This window comes from Lytechinus pictus, chromosome 12 (assembly GCF_037042905.1).
Source record: "Lytechinus pictus isolate F3 Inbred chromosome 12, Lp3.0, whole genome shotgun sequence".
NCBI lineage: Eukaryota > Metazoa > Echinodermata > Echinoidea > Temnopleuroida > Toxopneustidae > Lytechinus > Lytechinus pictus.
This window is the reverse complement of record NC_087256.1, coordinates 3779294-3796328: the sequence shown is the minus strand read 5'-3', so window position 1 is coordinate 3796328 and position 17035 is coordinate 3779294. Positions and strand designations below refer to the sequence as shown.

The following is a 17035-nucleotide window of genomic DNA, read 5'->3' as shown; positions in this document are numbered from 1 at the left end:
AAAAAAATAGGGGGAAATTATAGTATATTTAACATGTTCTATTTAATGTCCAAAAATGGTATGTTTGATCGGTCTCCATGGGTCAAACAAAGCTAAAGGCACGCCTATAGGTAGCATGTTGTGATATACATACACATTGTAAGATGGTTTCGATCTAACTTTGATGTGAACATCAGGCCTCCTGTGCATGCATAGTTAATTATCGCCCATACACCGGACCTTTGCAAATGCATTCATTTCTCAAACTGATTGCTTCGAATGTGCTTAAGAGCTTTATGTTCAAATTTCACGAAACATACTTTCATCAAAATGGACTGTGTTTTGAAGCGAAAGGGTGAGGGAGGAAACAAATGTACTGTTGAAAATTCTCAGAAGGTAACTGTAAGAAAATATGACCCTGAATACATTAAACTTTGGATTTATCATAACTGTGCAGTGACGCAAAACAAAAAGCAATATGTGTCAAATTATACTGTCAGAGCTTCAGAGACACCTAAACATAAAACACCTGAAGAGTGCAGGAAAGTCAAAACAGTGTTTCGAGAGGAAAAAGGCTGGATTTACTTCACAGCAGAACACTTGCGTACAGATGGGGGGGGGGGCTTTTGGCCCCAGATATTTAATGACCGTGAAGAAAAAAAGAGAAAAGTAAAGAAAAGAAAAGGGATAAGGGTGAAATACGATATCATTTTTTTAATATTGTATCAAAATCTATCACAATTTTGGATTTTTGTAATAAAAATGTCGAAATTTTTGCTTACTTGCCAAGCTCCCCTGCAACATTTTATTAATTGAACGTGATACGCCATATCAAGCCCCATCAATTTTTTGGCTCATTACGCCATTGCACCAGAAGATCATAAAGTTATGCACTAATATGCTCTCTATAATTGTCGAGACAATCTCTGAGTCGAGACAAGTAGTCATATCCTTTTTTTTAAAAGTTTGGTACATGTAGGTGGGCCTTGAAAAAAATCTGAGAGTCAAAGTGGACCTCAAGTAAAAAAAGGTTGAGAAGCACTGCCATAAGTCTTTTGCATAGCTAGAACCTCATATTCCACAAATCTAGAAGTACGCTGAGGGGTTTCATTATGATAACTTTCACAAGCTGAATGATGAGTACACTATTTTCACATTTATTTATAGACAACAGCCGTTTCAAAATAAAAATAAACCTCCAATTTTTCCACTTGATTAATTTGAGGTTTGATATTGAGTATAAAAGTGAATTCTGTTCTTACAATGTTCAAGTATCATGACATTAAATTTATGTATTTCTTTATTTCATTAATAAATCTATTTCAATTTAGTAAAGACTACCATCAATACAATACTTGTTCCCACTCTGAACTCCCTTACCGCATAGCATTCCATCAGTCAACCCTATATGCATTTAAATCCACTGGTACTCAAATATGGAATTCCCTCCCTTCCAAAGTAATTTCTAGCACTGTCACTCAAAAGTTCACTTATAATTATGTATGCCAAATAATCACATAATTCATTTTCAAACCTTTTTCCTGACCCCCCTTCCCTTTAGGTTTACTGTCTTATTTCTTCTGTATTGTTTGTAACTTTATTGTTACCTTTTTTACTTTTTTATATTATGTATAGGGTGCCCCACTCACCAAGCTTCTGCTATTAGGGCCACCCTAATCATTTAAACTTTTTTTTTCTATAATTGTGCATTCATGTATGATTTGTGTGTGTGTATATATATATATAAAAGAGGCAAAGAGGTAATGCATTAAATACTAGTTCCAACAGAGTTCCAACATCATGAATGCATCTTTTATTTCCATATCTTGTCACTGTGAGCTTTATTGTATCCCTGAAGATGACGAGGGATTTACGTCGAAAATTTGGATTTAGAAATAAACTCTGTTGGAACTAGTATAATGCATTACCTCTTTGCCTCTTTTATCTCATCTATGTCTAACACGCGAAATGTAATATCGTTTTATATATATATAGATTTTTAAATTATTAAATAAAATGAATAAAAAAAAAATTGTCTCCCCTGCTCCCCCTAAAAAAAAATCACTATTCGGCACCAGTCAAAATAAGAAAACAAGTGGAACGCCTCTGGCAGTCTCGCCTGCATTACACGATTTAATATAGCAGCAGTGCTAACTTTGAAAACTACTATAAAATAATCATTCACAAAAACACCATTCATATGACATAATACGGCGTTCTTTGACCACAAATGACATTTGAACGGTGACTTAAAGGACAAGTCCACCCCAACAAGAAGTTGATTTGAATAAAAAGAGAAAAATCCAACAAGCATAACACTGAAAATTTCAAAATTGGATGTAAAATAAGAAAGTTATGACATTTTAAAGTTTCGCTTAATTTCACAAAACAGTAATGTGCACATCCTGGCTGGTATGCAAATGAGGAGACTATGACATCATCCATTCACTATTTCTTTTGTATTTTATTATGTCAAATATGAAATATTCTCCTTTTCTCCTCATTGGCAAGTGATACAACGATTAATTCCTCCCTGAACATGTGGCATTAGCACTGTTTAATACTATATGTTTCAGTCAAGTTGCTCCTTATCAGGGTTGTAATAAAAAACTTTTTTATTAAATAAAACAAATAAAACGTTTTTTATTGTTTTAAAACGTTTCAAATTGTTTTTTAAACGTTTTTTTTCCAACAAATGATGCAATTTTCCGTAAATCAATTTAACTATACAGTCTGATTTATTAAAGCTCTTGATGTTTTAAATACATTTTTGGAGTAAGTAAAGAGAAGACAACAATTTTTGTTACTGAATTTCCAACAGAAAAGTTAATATTTCCCCAAAAAATTACTAAATCATGAAAATTGAATTCCAAAAAAAAAAACCCAATAAAGTTGACATTTTATAAGTTTATTCCTCATACATGTACATTTACATGTAGTCCCAGGGTATTTTGAGCCTTGTCAATCTAGGGGAGGGGGGGCGAGAAGGATTTGCACAGTGGACGAAAATAAAATACTGTAATCTATGGGGTTTCAAAGCTTAAATACATTAAATCAAGAAATGCTTTATTTCATTTGAATCAATTATGCCAATTTTAATTAAATCTAGCCCTTGAAATGCTTATTTTTTCAATTGAGGAATTTAGATCAAATGCATATAAGAATAAAAATCAGTATAAAATTTTTCTTTACTTTTTCTTTTTTTTTAACAGAAATTATTGGCAGTACAAATAATGATATAGATTTTGGTGAAAATTTACAATTGGCTTTATACATGAATCACGTTTTTGAGCAATTCGCGGTCTGAGGTGCACTTGTTGTGTAATATCATAAACGCATACCCATGCATGCATCCCATAATAGTCTTGAATGATATGGCGTGACTCTGTCATGTTTATAGATTTATCATATAACTTTTTGAGGGGGCCATTAAGGTCCCCTGGGATTGTTATGGTTAAGGTTTGCTAGCTGATTATCTTATACTGTTTAAAGTACTTTTCTTCATCTTTACAAAGCGCAGTTTCACCTGCTTTCGTGTGTACCTCAAGAGTATGATGTCAGTTTTACAGTCTATTAATTGTCGCCTTCCCGCACAAAGGCCGTTAGCGCGTCGCCTTCCCGCGCAAAGGCCGTTAGCGCGCTTTGCGCGTCGCCTTCCCGCACAAAGGTCGTTAGTGCACACTGCATGTCGCCTTCCTGCAGAAAGGCTGTTAGCATGCAGTTAACAGTGCGCATTAACAGCCTTTGTGCGGGAAGGCGATGCGCAGTCGCACTAACGGCCCTTATGCAGGAAGGCGGCGGTTTCTAAAATATTATTATGCTTGTGCAACACTTCCATTTCATTCAAGTACTACTCTGTATTTGAGCTTATTTTAAGTAGTGTTTCTTTCCCTGTCCAAAAAGTGAGCACAACACTCAGATATTTTTGTTGAAATGAGAATATTCTTAATGTGGATTGATGTACATAATTGAACAGGTAGGAAAGGAACATGACAAAGCAATGGAGAAGGAGAGAATAAAGGGGGAAAGAGAAAGAGGAGAAAAAGAGTGGTGTTGAGAAAGAGTTTTATTTAGTTAGAATAAAATAGTACACCACTTCAGAAAATCACATCCATGCAAATTTACAACACACAAGTCTATTCGGTGTTTTAAAACATGTTTTAAAACACACCGTTTAAAACGTGCCAACCCTGCTCCTTATTGTCAAATCTATAAAAAATGAAATATTGTATAATCCAAACAATAAAAAACAAAAGAAATAGTGAGTGATGGACATCATTGACTGACCCACCTAGTTGTGCATATCACTCTTTTGTGAAAAATAAGCGAAATTTTAAAATGTCATAACTTTCTTATTCTACATCCGATTTTGATGAAATTTTCAGCACTATACTAGTTTGATTTTCTCTATTTATTCAAGTCAGCATTTTCCTGGGGTGGACTTGACCTTTAAGACTTGTCAACTACACCCATGTTCACATTTCATTCACTCTATCCATAAACTTTCAAAGTTACATGTATGATGGCAATCAAACAATTACCCCAACATGGCTTAAGTTTATTGACCTTAACTGACCGTTGACCTTGGTTTTGTGACCTGAAACTCACAGGGGATGTTCAGTGATACTTGATTACTCTTTTATCCCAAGTTTTATGAACTAGATCCATAAACTTTCAGAGTTAGGAATAGGATGGTAATTTAACAAATACCCCCAACTTGACCAAAGTTCATTGACCCTAAATGACCTTTGACCTTGGTCATGTGACCTGAAACTCTTACAGGATATTCAGTGGTACTTGATTAACCTAATGTCCAAGTTTCATGAACTAGATCCATAAAATTCAAAGTTATGATAGTAATTCAACAAATACTCCCAACTTGACCAAAGTTCATTGACCCTAAATGACCTTTGACCTTGATCATGTGACCTGAAACTCAAGCAGGATGTTCACTAATACTTGATTAACCTTATGCCTAAGTTTCATGAACTACATCCATATACTTTCTAAGTTATGATGTCATTTCAAAAACTTAACCTTCGGTTTAGATTTTGAAAATAATTCTCCCAACATGGTCTAAGTTCATTGACCCTAAATGACCTTTGACCTTGGTCATGTGACCTGAAACTCAAGCAGGATGTTCACTAATACTTGATTAACCTTATGTCCAAGTTTCATGAACTAGGTTCATATACTTTCAAAGTTATGATGTCATTTCAAAAACTTAACCTTAGGTTAAGATTTGATGTTGACGCCGCCGCCCTCGGAAAAGCGGCACCTATAGTCTCGCTCTGCTATGCAGGCGAGACAAAAAACCTGACTTGAGCTAAGTCTGAATATCATTTACAGAGGTGCACATGAGGAGAAGTTATAACATGATAAAGGATGTCATGAAATAAGGTAGGGCAGAGGAAAGGCAGGGTGGATAAACAGGGCGACGAGAAATGGGAAGGTGGGGGGTCATAGCCCCGGGGGGGCCACTTCCATTGACAAGTGGATACCATGCGCGACCATGTGGTCTCGAAAAGCACCCAGTCCCTAAACACGTATTTTCCATATTCTGAAAATGCACCCCTTAACAAGTATTGGCGTCTGAAACCCTACCCTTAACAAGTATTGGAAACAAAACGATACTCTTGGCAAGTATTCCCTGAAATGAACCCCTAAACAAGTACAGCGATATTTTATTATGTCACGGGTCCGTCGGTCGTCGGTTTTACCTTTACACACCGTTTGGTTTAGTACGGCCCCACCTTCCACACCTCTTGCAAATCGGACTCTAAACACGTAGTGTTGGGGCAAAAAGGACATCCTTTATAAAACATTTTAATTTTGTTTTATCATCCCCGCAAATTTGACCCTAAACACGTAGCTGTCCTAGCGAAATAGATACCCTTTTTTCATTATTTTAGTGTTTTTGACACCCTTATTACGTTACGTACGTAACGTGCCCTATCTTGAAAAAGACATCCTTTTTACATGTTTTTTTTCGTCGCGCATGGTATCCACTCGTCAATGTTAGTGGCCCCCCCCCGGGGTCATAGCAGATAAGTTTTTTTTATCTTACCTTCCCGTCTGAGCCTCCAGATGCAAACAGTTCACCATTTGGCGCATACTTGGCTTTCTGCACCCAGTTGGTGTGATCCTGTAAAAAAAAAAGAAATTTAAAGATAATCAATCTCAGAGAAATGTGTCCAAAAGATCTTATCATTTAGTTTCAAACAGACATATCCATGCTATCTGTCTGAGGATTGCGGTGACAGATCCCTTGCTCTGTTTTCTGGCAATATCACATTATATGTTCTTCATTCCTTCCTGTGCTGAAACTATGTAAAAAAAATTTACATGGGGGCTGAGTGCAATTTAGCCCCCGAAATGCTCAAAAGAGCACTGCAAACTAAAGAAAATGAGCCCTGGTAATCCCCATTCATTGCAATGTTAAATCTTATCCAATGTCGCAGATTTAGGTAGTAAGTTGTGAAAATAAAGTCCACGAAAATAAAAATATAATTTTTGCCTGGCTCAAACATGCTCATTTTCGGTATTTACTTGTCCCTTTTTTCTATTTCCCTCCTCCACCCCCCCCCCCTCCATCTCGCCAAGTTGACACGTAAAAGGTTGCATGTAAACCTGACGAGATTAAGTACTGAAATAATAACGTTATTATATTACGCATTGTGAGATAAATAACCTCACCATCTCAACAAGTCAATGGCACTTTAAAACTTCCGTAGTTTACCTCTCATTCTGTCCGAAGATTTTTTTTTCTGCTTTTGACAAAGTTGATTAATGCCTTTAATTACCGAGCATCTAGAAGAAGATTACATCCCTAAAGCATAACCACCTGCTAGTGTGCATACACATTCCATATTATATCATGACAAAGGTCAATTTATCAGGTCAAGAATTAAGGCCCTGGCACATCGTTCCATGAAAGCCTTGTGGGTGATTGCCCACAACTCATCCGCAACAACATCATAACTTTTCTGAATGCAAATCAGACTTGCTTGCGTTTCTGCGGGCAACTGCGTGTAAGATGCGTGCGATATGCTGTCAGTGCGGGCAACTTGTGGGCGACCTGCGGTTAGCAAAAACAATTATCACAAGTCAAATGCAAGGCTTGCACGGAACAATGTGACAGGGCCTTTAACCTTCACAAATGAAACCTAAATTTGTATATCATGTATATTAATGATAAAGTTTCATAACACTCATACTGATAACAAATGCAAGGAAATAAAAAAAATCAAATTGCAGGATTCTGGTAGCTTTAAATAAAACATTGTTATTTCGTCAGTGATTTTGCGAACTGGCACAAACCTAATTTTTAGTCAAATTGTGAAATTAAGTCTTTTGCATATTCGGAAAGCCTGTCATTAACTCTGTAGAATGGCCAATTTTCACATCACAATTCATATTATTTTCATAGAGCACATTCAAATTTCACACGAAACGTCACATATTTTACGAAGAGGCACAAACCATTCAATCTTTACTGGAATGACACGCAAAGCTCAATGATTTTACAAACAATGCACATGATACACGTGGTTTTACAAAGTGACTCAAACCCCCAGTTGTTTATGTAAAAATGAGCAGTCTCTGAAATGCACACCCATGCTTCATTTCAAATGTTAAAAGAATTCAAATTGTGAACAAAATTTTGCATATCATAAAAAGGATAGAATGCATGCTTTAAATTGGTATAAATAATTGCTCTGGTTTCTTTCAAAACAGAAACTTTGAACACGATTATCTCAAAAATCAGGATTTGGAGACTACCCAATGTTTGTGCCGGTTCGTAAAATCACTGACGATTAAAAAAAGTTAGCAATCTGTGTGAGACTGGGTCTAAAAAATTTTTTTTTGGGGGGGGGTTACTGGAATTGGATGATCCCTGTAAAAAAGCCTATGGGAATTATATAATTCAGATAATAATAAACTTTATCATGATATACTCACATAACGCCTGGTCAAGCGGGTGAAAGGAGGTCCTTTGAAGATATCTACAGATTTACCATCCGTTCCAGCGATGGCACGATATGGACGTTTCTGTCTGATATCACAGGAGTTTGTGCGTTCAATTGTATCAATCTTCCCACAAGATGCCCCAGTGTCAAACATTATGGCAGCTCCGCATCTGAGAATATGCAAAAGGATTCATTACCGTTTGGACATTTTGGGAAACGAGAGCATTTCATGAATAAAAATGGCCGTTGATGGTTTCAGATCATTGTTACAAGCTATTAAAATTCTTTCATCTGATTGGTTCAGATCAAAAAGTCAGTGAAAATCACTGGCTTTTATTTCCATGAAATGATCCCCAGATATTAAAACAAGGCAATGCATATTGCCTGCATCTCGCCTGCATATTGCAGTCATGAAGAGACTGCATGTCAAATCTGAAGGGTAACATTTAAGAAACTTTGACAGCTTTTCTATTGTACAATTGGCAAATTTTTGTGAATATTATAAATGGTGCCAAGAACTATAGCTCATTAAATAAATAACAACAGTTTTCAAAGAATAAACAAGTAAAATACAAAATCTGGTTCAGGTATAGAGAGTACTGAGTTCTGAAGTAAAATGTTAGTGTTAAAAAGTATAAAATTATAAAGTTCATGTCATTAGAGGAACAAAGTAGTGTGAAAGTTCATTGACCTTTGACCTTAATCGAATTCAACTCACATTCGAACCAACCTGACCTGCACCTTCAAGATATGGACCTCTGTTACAAGTTTGGCGATCCCACCTCGAAGCTATAGAAAGTTATTGTGTGTACAACACAGCACAGTGCCAGTCATGGAAAGTTCATTGACCTTTGACCTTTGACCTTAGTCAAATTCGGCTCACATTTGAACTTGACCTGCACCTTCAAGAGATGAACCTCTGTTATGAATTTGGCGATCTCACCTCGAAGCTATAGAAAGTTATTGTGTGTACAACACAGCACAGTGCCAGTCATGGAAAGTTCATTGACCTTTGACCTTATTCACATTCGACTCATATTCAAACTTGACCTGTGCCTTCAGGAGATGGACCTCTGGTATGAATTTGGTGATCCCACCTCGAAGATATAGAAAGTTATTGTGTGTACAACACAGCACAGTGCCAGTCATGGAAAGTTCATTGACCTTTGACCTTATTCACATTCGAACTTGACCTGTGCCTTCAAGAGATGGACCCCTCGTATGAATTTGGCAATCCTACCTCGAAGATATAGAAAGTTATTGTGTGTACAGCACAGCACAGTGCCAGTCATGGAAAGTTCATTGACCTTTGACATTTGACCTTATTCAAATTCGGCTCACATTTGAACTTGACCTGCACCTTCAAGAGATGGACCTCTGTTATGAATTTGGCGATCTCACCTCGAAGCTATAGAAAGTTATTGTGTGTACAACACAGCACAGTGCCAGTCATGGAAAGTTCATTGACCTTTGACCTTATTCACATTCGACTCATATTCGAACTTGACCTGTGCCTTCAGGAGATGGACCTCTGGTATGAATTTGGTGATCCCAACTCAAAGATATAGGAAGACATTGTGTGTACAACACAGCACAGTGCCAGTCATGGAAAGTTCATTGACCTTTGACCGTATTCACATTCGACTCATATTCGAACTTGACCTGTGCCTTCAAGAGATGGACCTGTGGTATGAATTTGGTGATCCCACCTCGAAGCTATAGAAAGTTATTGGGTGTACAACACAATTGTTGACGACGACGACGCCGCCGGCGACGCCGGAAATAGTAATACCTATGTCTCGCTCCGCTACGCAGGCGAGACAAAAATCACATCCCACCCGCAAGAAATATTTTACCAATAATTATATAATTCTGGAGGTATAAATAGACAATGATTGCATTGGTCTGTAACATTTTCATTTATTTTTTATGAAAACTGCTAGGCATTCGAAATTCTGGTAACTTGCATTTGTATTGGTAACTTTGAATTTTATACATGCACTTTAGCATGAAAATATACAACAGTTTTCATGTAAACATGATGACAGTGCTTCCAACATAACAATGAATAATTCTACTCTACAATACAATCTAATCTATAGAGAAAACAATAAGTTTTGATCTTGTTTTTGAATAATTGTACTGAAGGACATGAACAAATGTTTCTGATCAGACAATCTCAAATCTTACATAAGCAATTCTATTTGGACCGGTAACCGGAGAATTTCTTTCAACAAAGGACATAGACGATCATACTTTATGGCCAATGAAATGATACAAGCTGCCCGATTCCAGATTTGTAGTAGTCTGTCAATCTATGAAACGTCAATATTAACCAGAAGAGTAACATAAATTCATATTTTGATATTGGTGCATGCACAATGTAATGCTCAATCATCCAAACCTTACTTTCATTTGAAGCCTTTTAGATTTCTTAGCAAGTATATTTTTATGTATGCTCCTAAATGTGGCCTTACTTTTCAGCACCTTCTCCAACAACGACAACTCGTTTGCTATCCTCAGTCCAGGCGATGTCTTTGATGGCCCCGCCCAAAACACGGTACTCCCTCACCTTAGCCTCAGGGTTGTTAGGGTCCCATATTTTCAAGTTACCTTTATCATCTACAAAAATTGAAGGAACAGAAAACAGAATTCCAGTATCAGCATCAGTCAGTAGTTTCAATCTACACAAATTGTAGCACACTCTTTCAAGAGATAAGACATGCCTTAAAAGATCAAGTAAAAAATCAGAAAATGTAACTGTAGAAAACATATATTGTACATGTATATTTCTTGAGATATCTTGACACTTTAGGGAGTAGACAATGAGCTCAGATAGGTTGCTGTACAATACAAAATTAGAAATATGGGGGGGGGGGGGGGCACAATATTAATACACAAATGGCTAAAGTGTCACAGAGATACACATGAGTTTAGGTCCAGGGTAGCAGCTAAATAGTCAGTCACAGGATATATCCATCCATGCAACATGTATATAGAGCTCTGTTCAATGCTGCATGGAAAGCTACCAATTTAAAAGAAAGCCACATATTATATTGATACACGAGGGAGGTATCATTTAAATAGCAAAAAATCTCAGCCAACATTTGAAAAATTATATCAACATTTTTTTATTTACTCTGTTCTTTTGATGCACATTTCTATTCTTTTCGTACAACTTACATGTAGATGGTTCAAGTATATATTTTTTTTCTAAAAAATTGTTTAACAATTACCAGATATGGTAAAAAAAAGAAGAGATATAGTATACATAGCTATATATATATATATATCTTTAATGGTACTATTTATAGATGCAAAGTAAATCGTTTGTCCTAGTCAGAGACATCTAATGTTCACTTTCTTGTAATAGTCATTTCGAAGCTCTCTCCTATTGGAAATATGTTTCTATATTTTTAATCTGAAGCATCTAATTTTATTAAAAATGGTTTAAGATTCTTAAGATGATTCATCTCATTTTGACAAGGACTTATTGATACAAAATGCTCAAAACTGTAGGCCTATCCTCAACTACTTCAAATTTACTATCAAACAGTATCAAAAATATGTCCCTTTTGTGCTTCAATAATAATATACTGATACAATAAATATAAGTTTTTGTTCATGCTTTTATTTTTTGTTCTATTGTTCTCAAACTTTCATTGATCATATTCTTTGATTTTTTGGTATTCATACAAGCTAACTAGTACTCCTTTCAAGAAAAATACTGATTTCATATGTGTTTCACTTGGCAGTGATATTCCTTATACTGTATAGCGAATATCACTGCCAAATGAAATACATATTGAAATCGACCCTGTGTTCTTTAAAGGAGAACAAGTTTAACAGCTTGTATAAATACCATCAAAATCAAACAATAAGATCAGTGAAAGTTTGAGAACAATAGGACAAACAATAACAAAGTTGTGAGCATCTGAATGTCAAAATCACTAATGCTTGCTATAGATCCCCCCCCCCCCCCATGGTAATTCGAACAAGTGTTGTGATGTCCAAACTTGGTCCAAACTCTCCCTTTTGTACACTGAAAACATATTAACCCAGCAAATATTTGTTGACTCATTCTAATGATAGTACAAACTCTCTGTCCTTTTCTTAATATAAAAAAATCCTACAATTGATAGACAGTGACCAACATGTTGATTACACTGCCAATAATAGGAGAATATCTACCTTATAAGTGATCTAATAACATTCATAACTTTCTTCTGTTCATTTTTTCTTTTGTTGCTTTGATTTATCTGTTTTCACAAATGGTAACTTGTTCTCAGTCTTTTATTCTCCTTTAATACACTTGTAGATTCACTAACCTCCAGATGCAACATAATATCCACTTGGAGCGTACTTGGCGCATGTGGTTGGGTTACTGTGGTAATTGTAGATATTCACTATCGATGGATCCTACAGTAAATAAAAGAAAGTTTTAAACATGAGTTTAAGGATGAAGCCAACAGCAAATGCATATATACAAGTTATGCTTCATTGCACTGTGCATTTCGAATGCATAATTTTACTCCTACATGTACATGTAGCATATAAAATTTGAGATGCCATCTGAAATATGTGTTCTTCAAAGAAAAAAAAACATGACAAAAAATTTAATGTGCTTTATTTAATACTCGCGTGAGCAGACTGGATACGCCTGTGATGTCATAATAGAAAGTTGATGTGACCTCTTCCCGTCTGTGCAATCCAAGGAAATTTAGAGGGATTTTAACAAACTTTCCACTGCAAATTCATACTGCCGACCCATTTCATAAAACAAATAATACACAGCTCCAAATCTGGTGGCATTGCACGAATCTTGGGTATTCCCAATGTGATGCATCGTTACTAACACCACTCACACCTATATATTGTATATTTCACAGTGAAAAGAAGTTTCCCGTTAACCCGTATACACCATGGCATCTGAAATGCAGGGTGAAATGTACCTTTATGCATGAAGTGAGTGCATGCAATTTAAAACCTTTCGTTAGTTTTGGTAAATCCCCAAATGTGCATGCCGCTATTCCAACTCATTTCTGGATTATATGAATGTGTGTACACCAAAACAAACATGTGAAGGATGAAATTAGCAATTTTACATCAAACTAGAATTTTAATTTGCATATTTTTTTCTTGTTTATATATGGTTTGGACTTAAATTTTCAGGACATATTGTTTGTATCTTTCTAATATCCAATTACTAAATCTGTAAAATGCTCAAATTGCTGTTTTTCAATAAAACTAAAAACACTACTGAGAGGACACTACTGTAGTACTGTTGATGCAAAATTTAAAATCTAGTGACTGAATATATGGTTAACGTGAATTCCAATGACTGAAAAATTTAAAACAGAAAAATCAAAGAAACGACTCAATAAAAGTTGGAGAACAATCGGATTAACAGTAAGAAATTCATAAACGTTATCAATTGTCAAAATCATTCATGCCATGGAGATCCTCCCGTAGGCGATGCAATCAATATTTGTGATATCATGTACAACTCTCCTTTTGTTCAACAAAAATATACTCCAAAACGTCTATTTTTGCTCTTTTTTTTAGTACAAACTCTTTGTCCATAATATATTTCATGAAACCTCCATTGAATGTCCTCTGATGAAAAAAAAACAGGGCCCTGTTGCATGAAAGTTACCATTATTGTAACTTTGCCCTCCGATGGTAACTTGTACGCAATCCTTGATTCTGATTGGCTGTTGATCATTGTTGTTACCATGGTAGTTACCATTGGATGGCAAGGTTATCATAATAGTAACATTTATGCAACAAGGCCCAGATCTTTGGATCATAGATTTGATAAAAGTGATGTTTTAAGTCAAAAATGAATAATGGGGAGTTGTATATGTTGGTTAAATTGTCAATCGGAGGATGTCCACAGTCTTCAAATGCACATAACTTCCAATTTGTCCCATTGTTCTCAAACTTTCAATGATCTTATTCTTAGATTTTCCTGTATATACAGCTAACTTGTTCCAAGGGTTTAATTCTACTAAAGGACAATGTGTCATATTCCAATCAAGGCCTGTCAACAATAACCTTGTTGAGATCAATCATCTTACCTCAATATTTCTGACCAGAACATTGTTTTGATTCACATAGACAAAGTTCTTGCCGCTGGGCTCACCCTCGAGAAATCCCTGATATCCTCGGACAGTCTGAGGGCAACAGCCCCAGACACGTGCTGAAATAAAAAAAAAAAAAAAAAAAAATTAGCATCAAGGTCCTCTAAATCCACATTTTATGAGAATGAACTCCCAAGATTATTTAATACAACAATAAAACAAATATATAGTACATTGATAATATAGTACCAAAAAAATATACATTTTTGTTAATAGATATTTGAAACATTAATCAAAATATCAAATACTCATATTTTGTAGAAACATAAGAGTTCTTAATACTAAAGCTAAACTCAACCATCTGTATGTTTAGGCAATCAAATTATGAGAAAGTGTTTAAAATCAGGTTTTGTGACTTGTGAGTATAGACATCATTAGATCTATTAAGTTTACAAAAAGTAGTTATTTGTACAATTGTAATAGCATTTTCATGCCCTGTACAAGTTACTCTGCAGGCAGCACATGTGCAAAAACAAAATTGCAATTATTCACCAACTATTTTTGACTTTGCATCCATGCCCAATGACAAAAGACCCTTGAAAGTTGAAGTGACATTATTGCAAATCTGCCATGAAAATTTTACCTCAACTTCTGATTTTGAGAATTAGATATGCGCGGATGAGTGTTGCTGCCCTCTACGTTCGTTGCATACAATGTTTTGAAATCGGCCGTGAATAATACATGTGAGGAATTTGATACTGGCCCAAAATCACAAATTTTGAGGATAACCGGAGGATGGACACAGAGTGAAATACGGGTGTAGAGTAAGATATTAAGCTATTTATCTTTCTCGTTATATTTTTTTTCTGTAATTTTTACAATAAACCATCACCGTCACTCGGTATATCCGAAATGGTTCACGGTCCCGAAGTTCGAGTAGGTGGAGCGTAGTGTAGCGGTAGTGAAGTGGAGTGGAGCCTGCATGAACTTCGCCCGAGGTACCTATTCATGTGCGTGTATAGTCACGTATTGTATTACCGGACACTATTATGATTCCGGACGCGCATATTACTGCGTTCGAAAACAATTTCGTACCGTAAGACTTTCGCAATTCAATTTCACAGAGCAATACATAGAACAGGATTGCAAAAACAAGGCGAAAAAATCAAACTTTTACCTTATTTATCTCTAAAATGACAGAAAATGCTTAAAATATCAAATAACATAGCTTTGCATTAACAATTGATATATTTTCTAACGGAAATATGGGTCTGATCTGCCGAATTTCAATCTCGTCCGCTCCTTCGATCGAATGATGAGGTGTGGTGTATTGTGGGTGATCGTCGACGGCTAGAAACTTTCTCAAGGTACCCGTGCGCGAGGTTTACCGTGAGTATAGAGCCGTCGACGATCGGCAGCGCATCGATAGAACTTGATGAGCATCGTATCACGATACGAACGAGCATAATATTGGAAAGTTCCATGAAACATGCAGCTAACAAGAAAAAATAAAATAAGTTATCAAACACGAATTTATTACCAACATCTGCTCAGAATCGATATAAAAACAAACAAAAACTTAGAATTTACTCATGATATGATATAAGAAGAAAAAATCACACAAATTTGTTCTTACATCATTATAATCAAGAATATCTTTACCCGTCCGGCGCGCGTCCGGAATCATGATGTAATTTGTCACGCATGAAAATAACTGTTTTTCGTGGAGGGGTATGCGGCAAGTGCGATGCAAAGAAAATGGTTGGTAAATATAAAATAATTTTACCATATTCATAATTTTCATAATATTTGGAATAGCAAGTGCGAATTTTTCTTGATTGTATTTCCTCTAGTTGTCATTTTTAAAGCACTGAAATAAAGGTGTCCGGCAATAGGATACACTGCCATACCTAAAAAAAAATGAAATTTTCGCCCCCGAGATTTCTACTTTCCTTCTAAAAGATCTAGGCCTAGCCCTAAATCATGTAAATGGGATACAACTTAATTTCCGACATTTATAAAATTACGAAATTTATTGATTTCATTTTAAGTTAAACAAGTCAAGAATTCATTTAATTTAAAAGCCGAGAAAATAATTATGAAAAGACAGGGAAAAATTGCCAAAATGTTTACGTCGCCATCTTGTTCTCTTTGTTCTTCGGCAAGCTACCCTACAAGACGCATATCATTAAATGACAAAGTTAACTTAGACGAAACACAGAGACTGAAGGCTTATATGTGCTGAGCTGAGCTGCCCGAGTATGGATAGTGAGCGGGCCTAAGAATGTGTCGGAGCCCTCGTCCGCCGGGCGCGGCCGGAGCAGTCTCAGCTAGCCGTGGCGCCACCAGTCTCAAACTTTCTGCGTGCGACTGCGAGGTAGAGGTGGTCAATTTTCTTCGGTTGTTGATAAATGCCATTCCACTTGTACGCAAAATCCACACCTCTTCAAAGTAAAACAAAACTCAATGATTAAGAGACCTCATACCTCTCTCAAACTTTCCAGGCATTTCCTTTATTGGAGTTTACTGGTCCAAATCCAGCCACTTTTACACTTCACACTTCCCGTTTAGAGTTCCGTCACTCGTATGTGAGTACGTGGGACCGACCGTATACCGGATTGTATGATATTGTATATCCCACGAATCGGTAATACGGGTGCTGCGACAATAGACACGCCCCATCTGTGTGGCAATCAAATTGTAATGTATTGTGTGGCTTGGGGAAAATGCTGGTCCATATTTGGAGAAGTATATAATTTGCCATATAAGGAATTTCAGTAAAACCTTGCCTGGTGCCCTGTTCCATAAGGTATCACAGATTCTAGGTTTTTAGTATTAAGGTTAATCCAAATATGGAAATGTGTGCCCTTTTAGTCTGACCGGACCCCCTCAATTCGTCCCCATCTCCAACTATTTATTTTCCTACTAAAATGGTAAAAAGCCCTGAGGTATCATCTTAAAATGTCCCCTATTTAAATTATTACCCTCCTTGTTCCGGGCCGT

The 17035-nt window shown here is 36.1% G+C and overlaps 1 protein-coding gene across 1 annotated transcript in view; it reads right to left on the bottom strand.

Moving 5' to 3' along the window:
• LOC129273381 (WD repeat-containing protein 1-B-like) overlaps positions 1–16744 on the bottom strand; it is a 32258-nt gene extending 15514 nt beyond the window's left edge. Inside the window, exons 1-6 of the mRNA XM_054910408.2 lie at positions 16519–16744; positions 14030–14151; positions 12278–12368; positions 10427–10571; positions 7942–8119; positions 6047–6124 (exon numbers count right to left, since the gene is read on the bottom strand). Of these exons, the coding sequence (XP_054766383.2) occupies positions 6047–6124; positions 7942–8119; positions 10427–10571; positions 12278–12368; positions 14030–14151; positions 16519–16540 (636 nt within the window). The 5' untranslated portion in view covers positions 16541–16744. The remainder of the gene's footprint in view (positions 1–6046; positions 6125–7941; positions 8120–10426; positions 10572–12277; positions 12369–14029; positions 14152–16518) is intronic.
• Between the last annotated feature and the right edge of the window lie 291 nt (positions 16745–17035).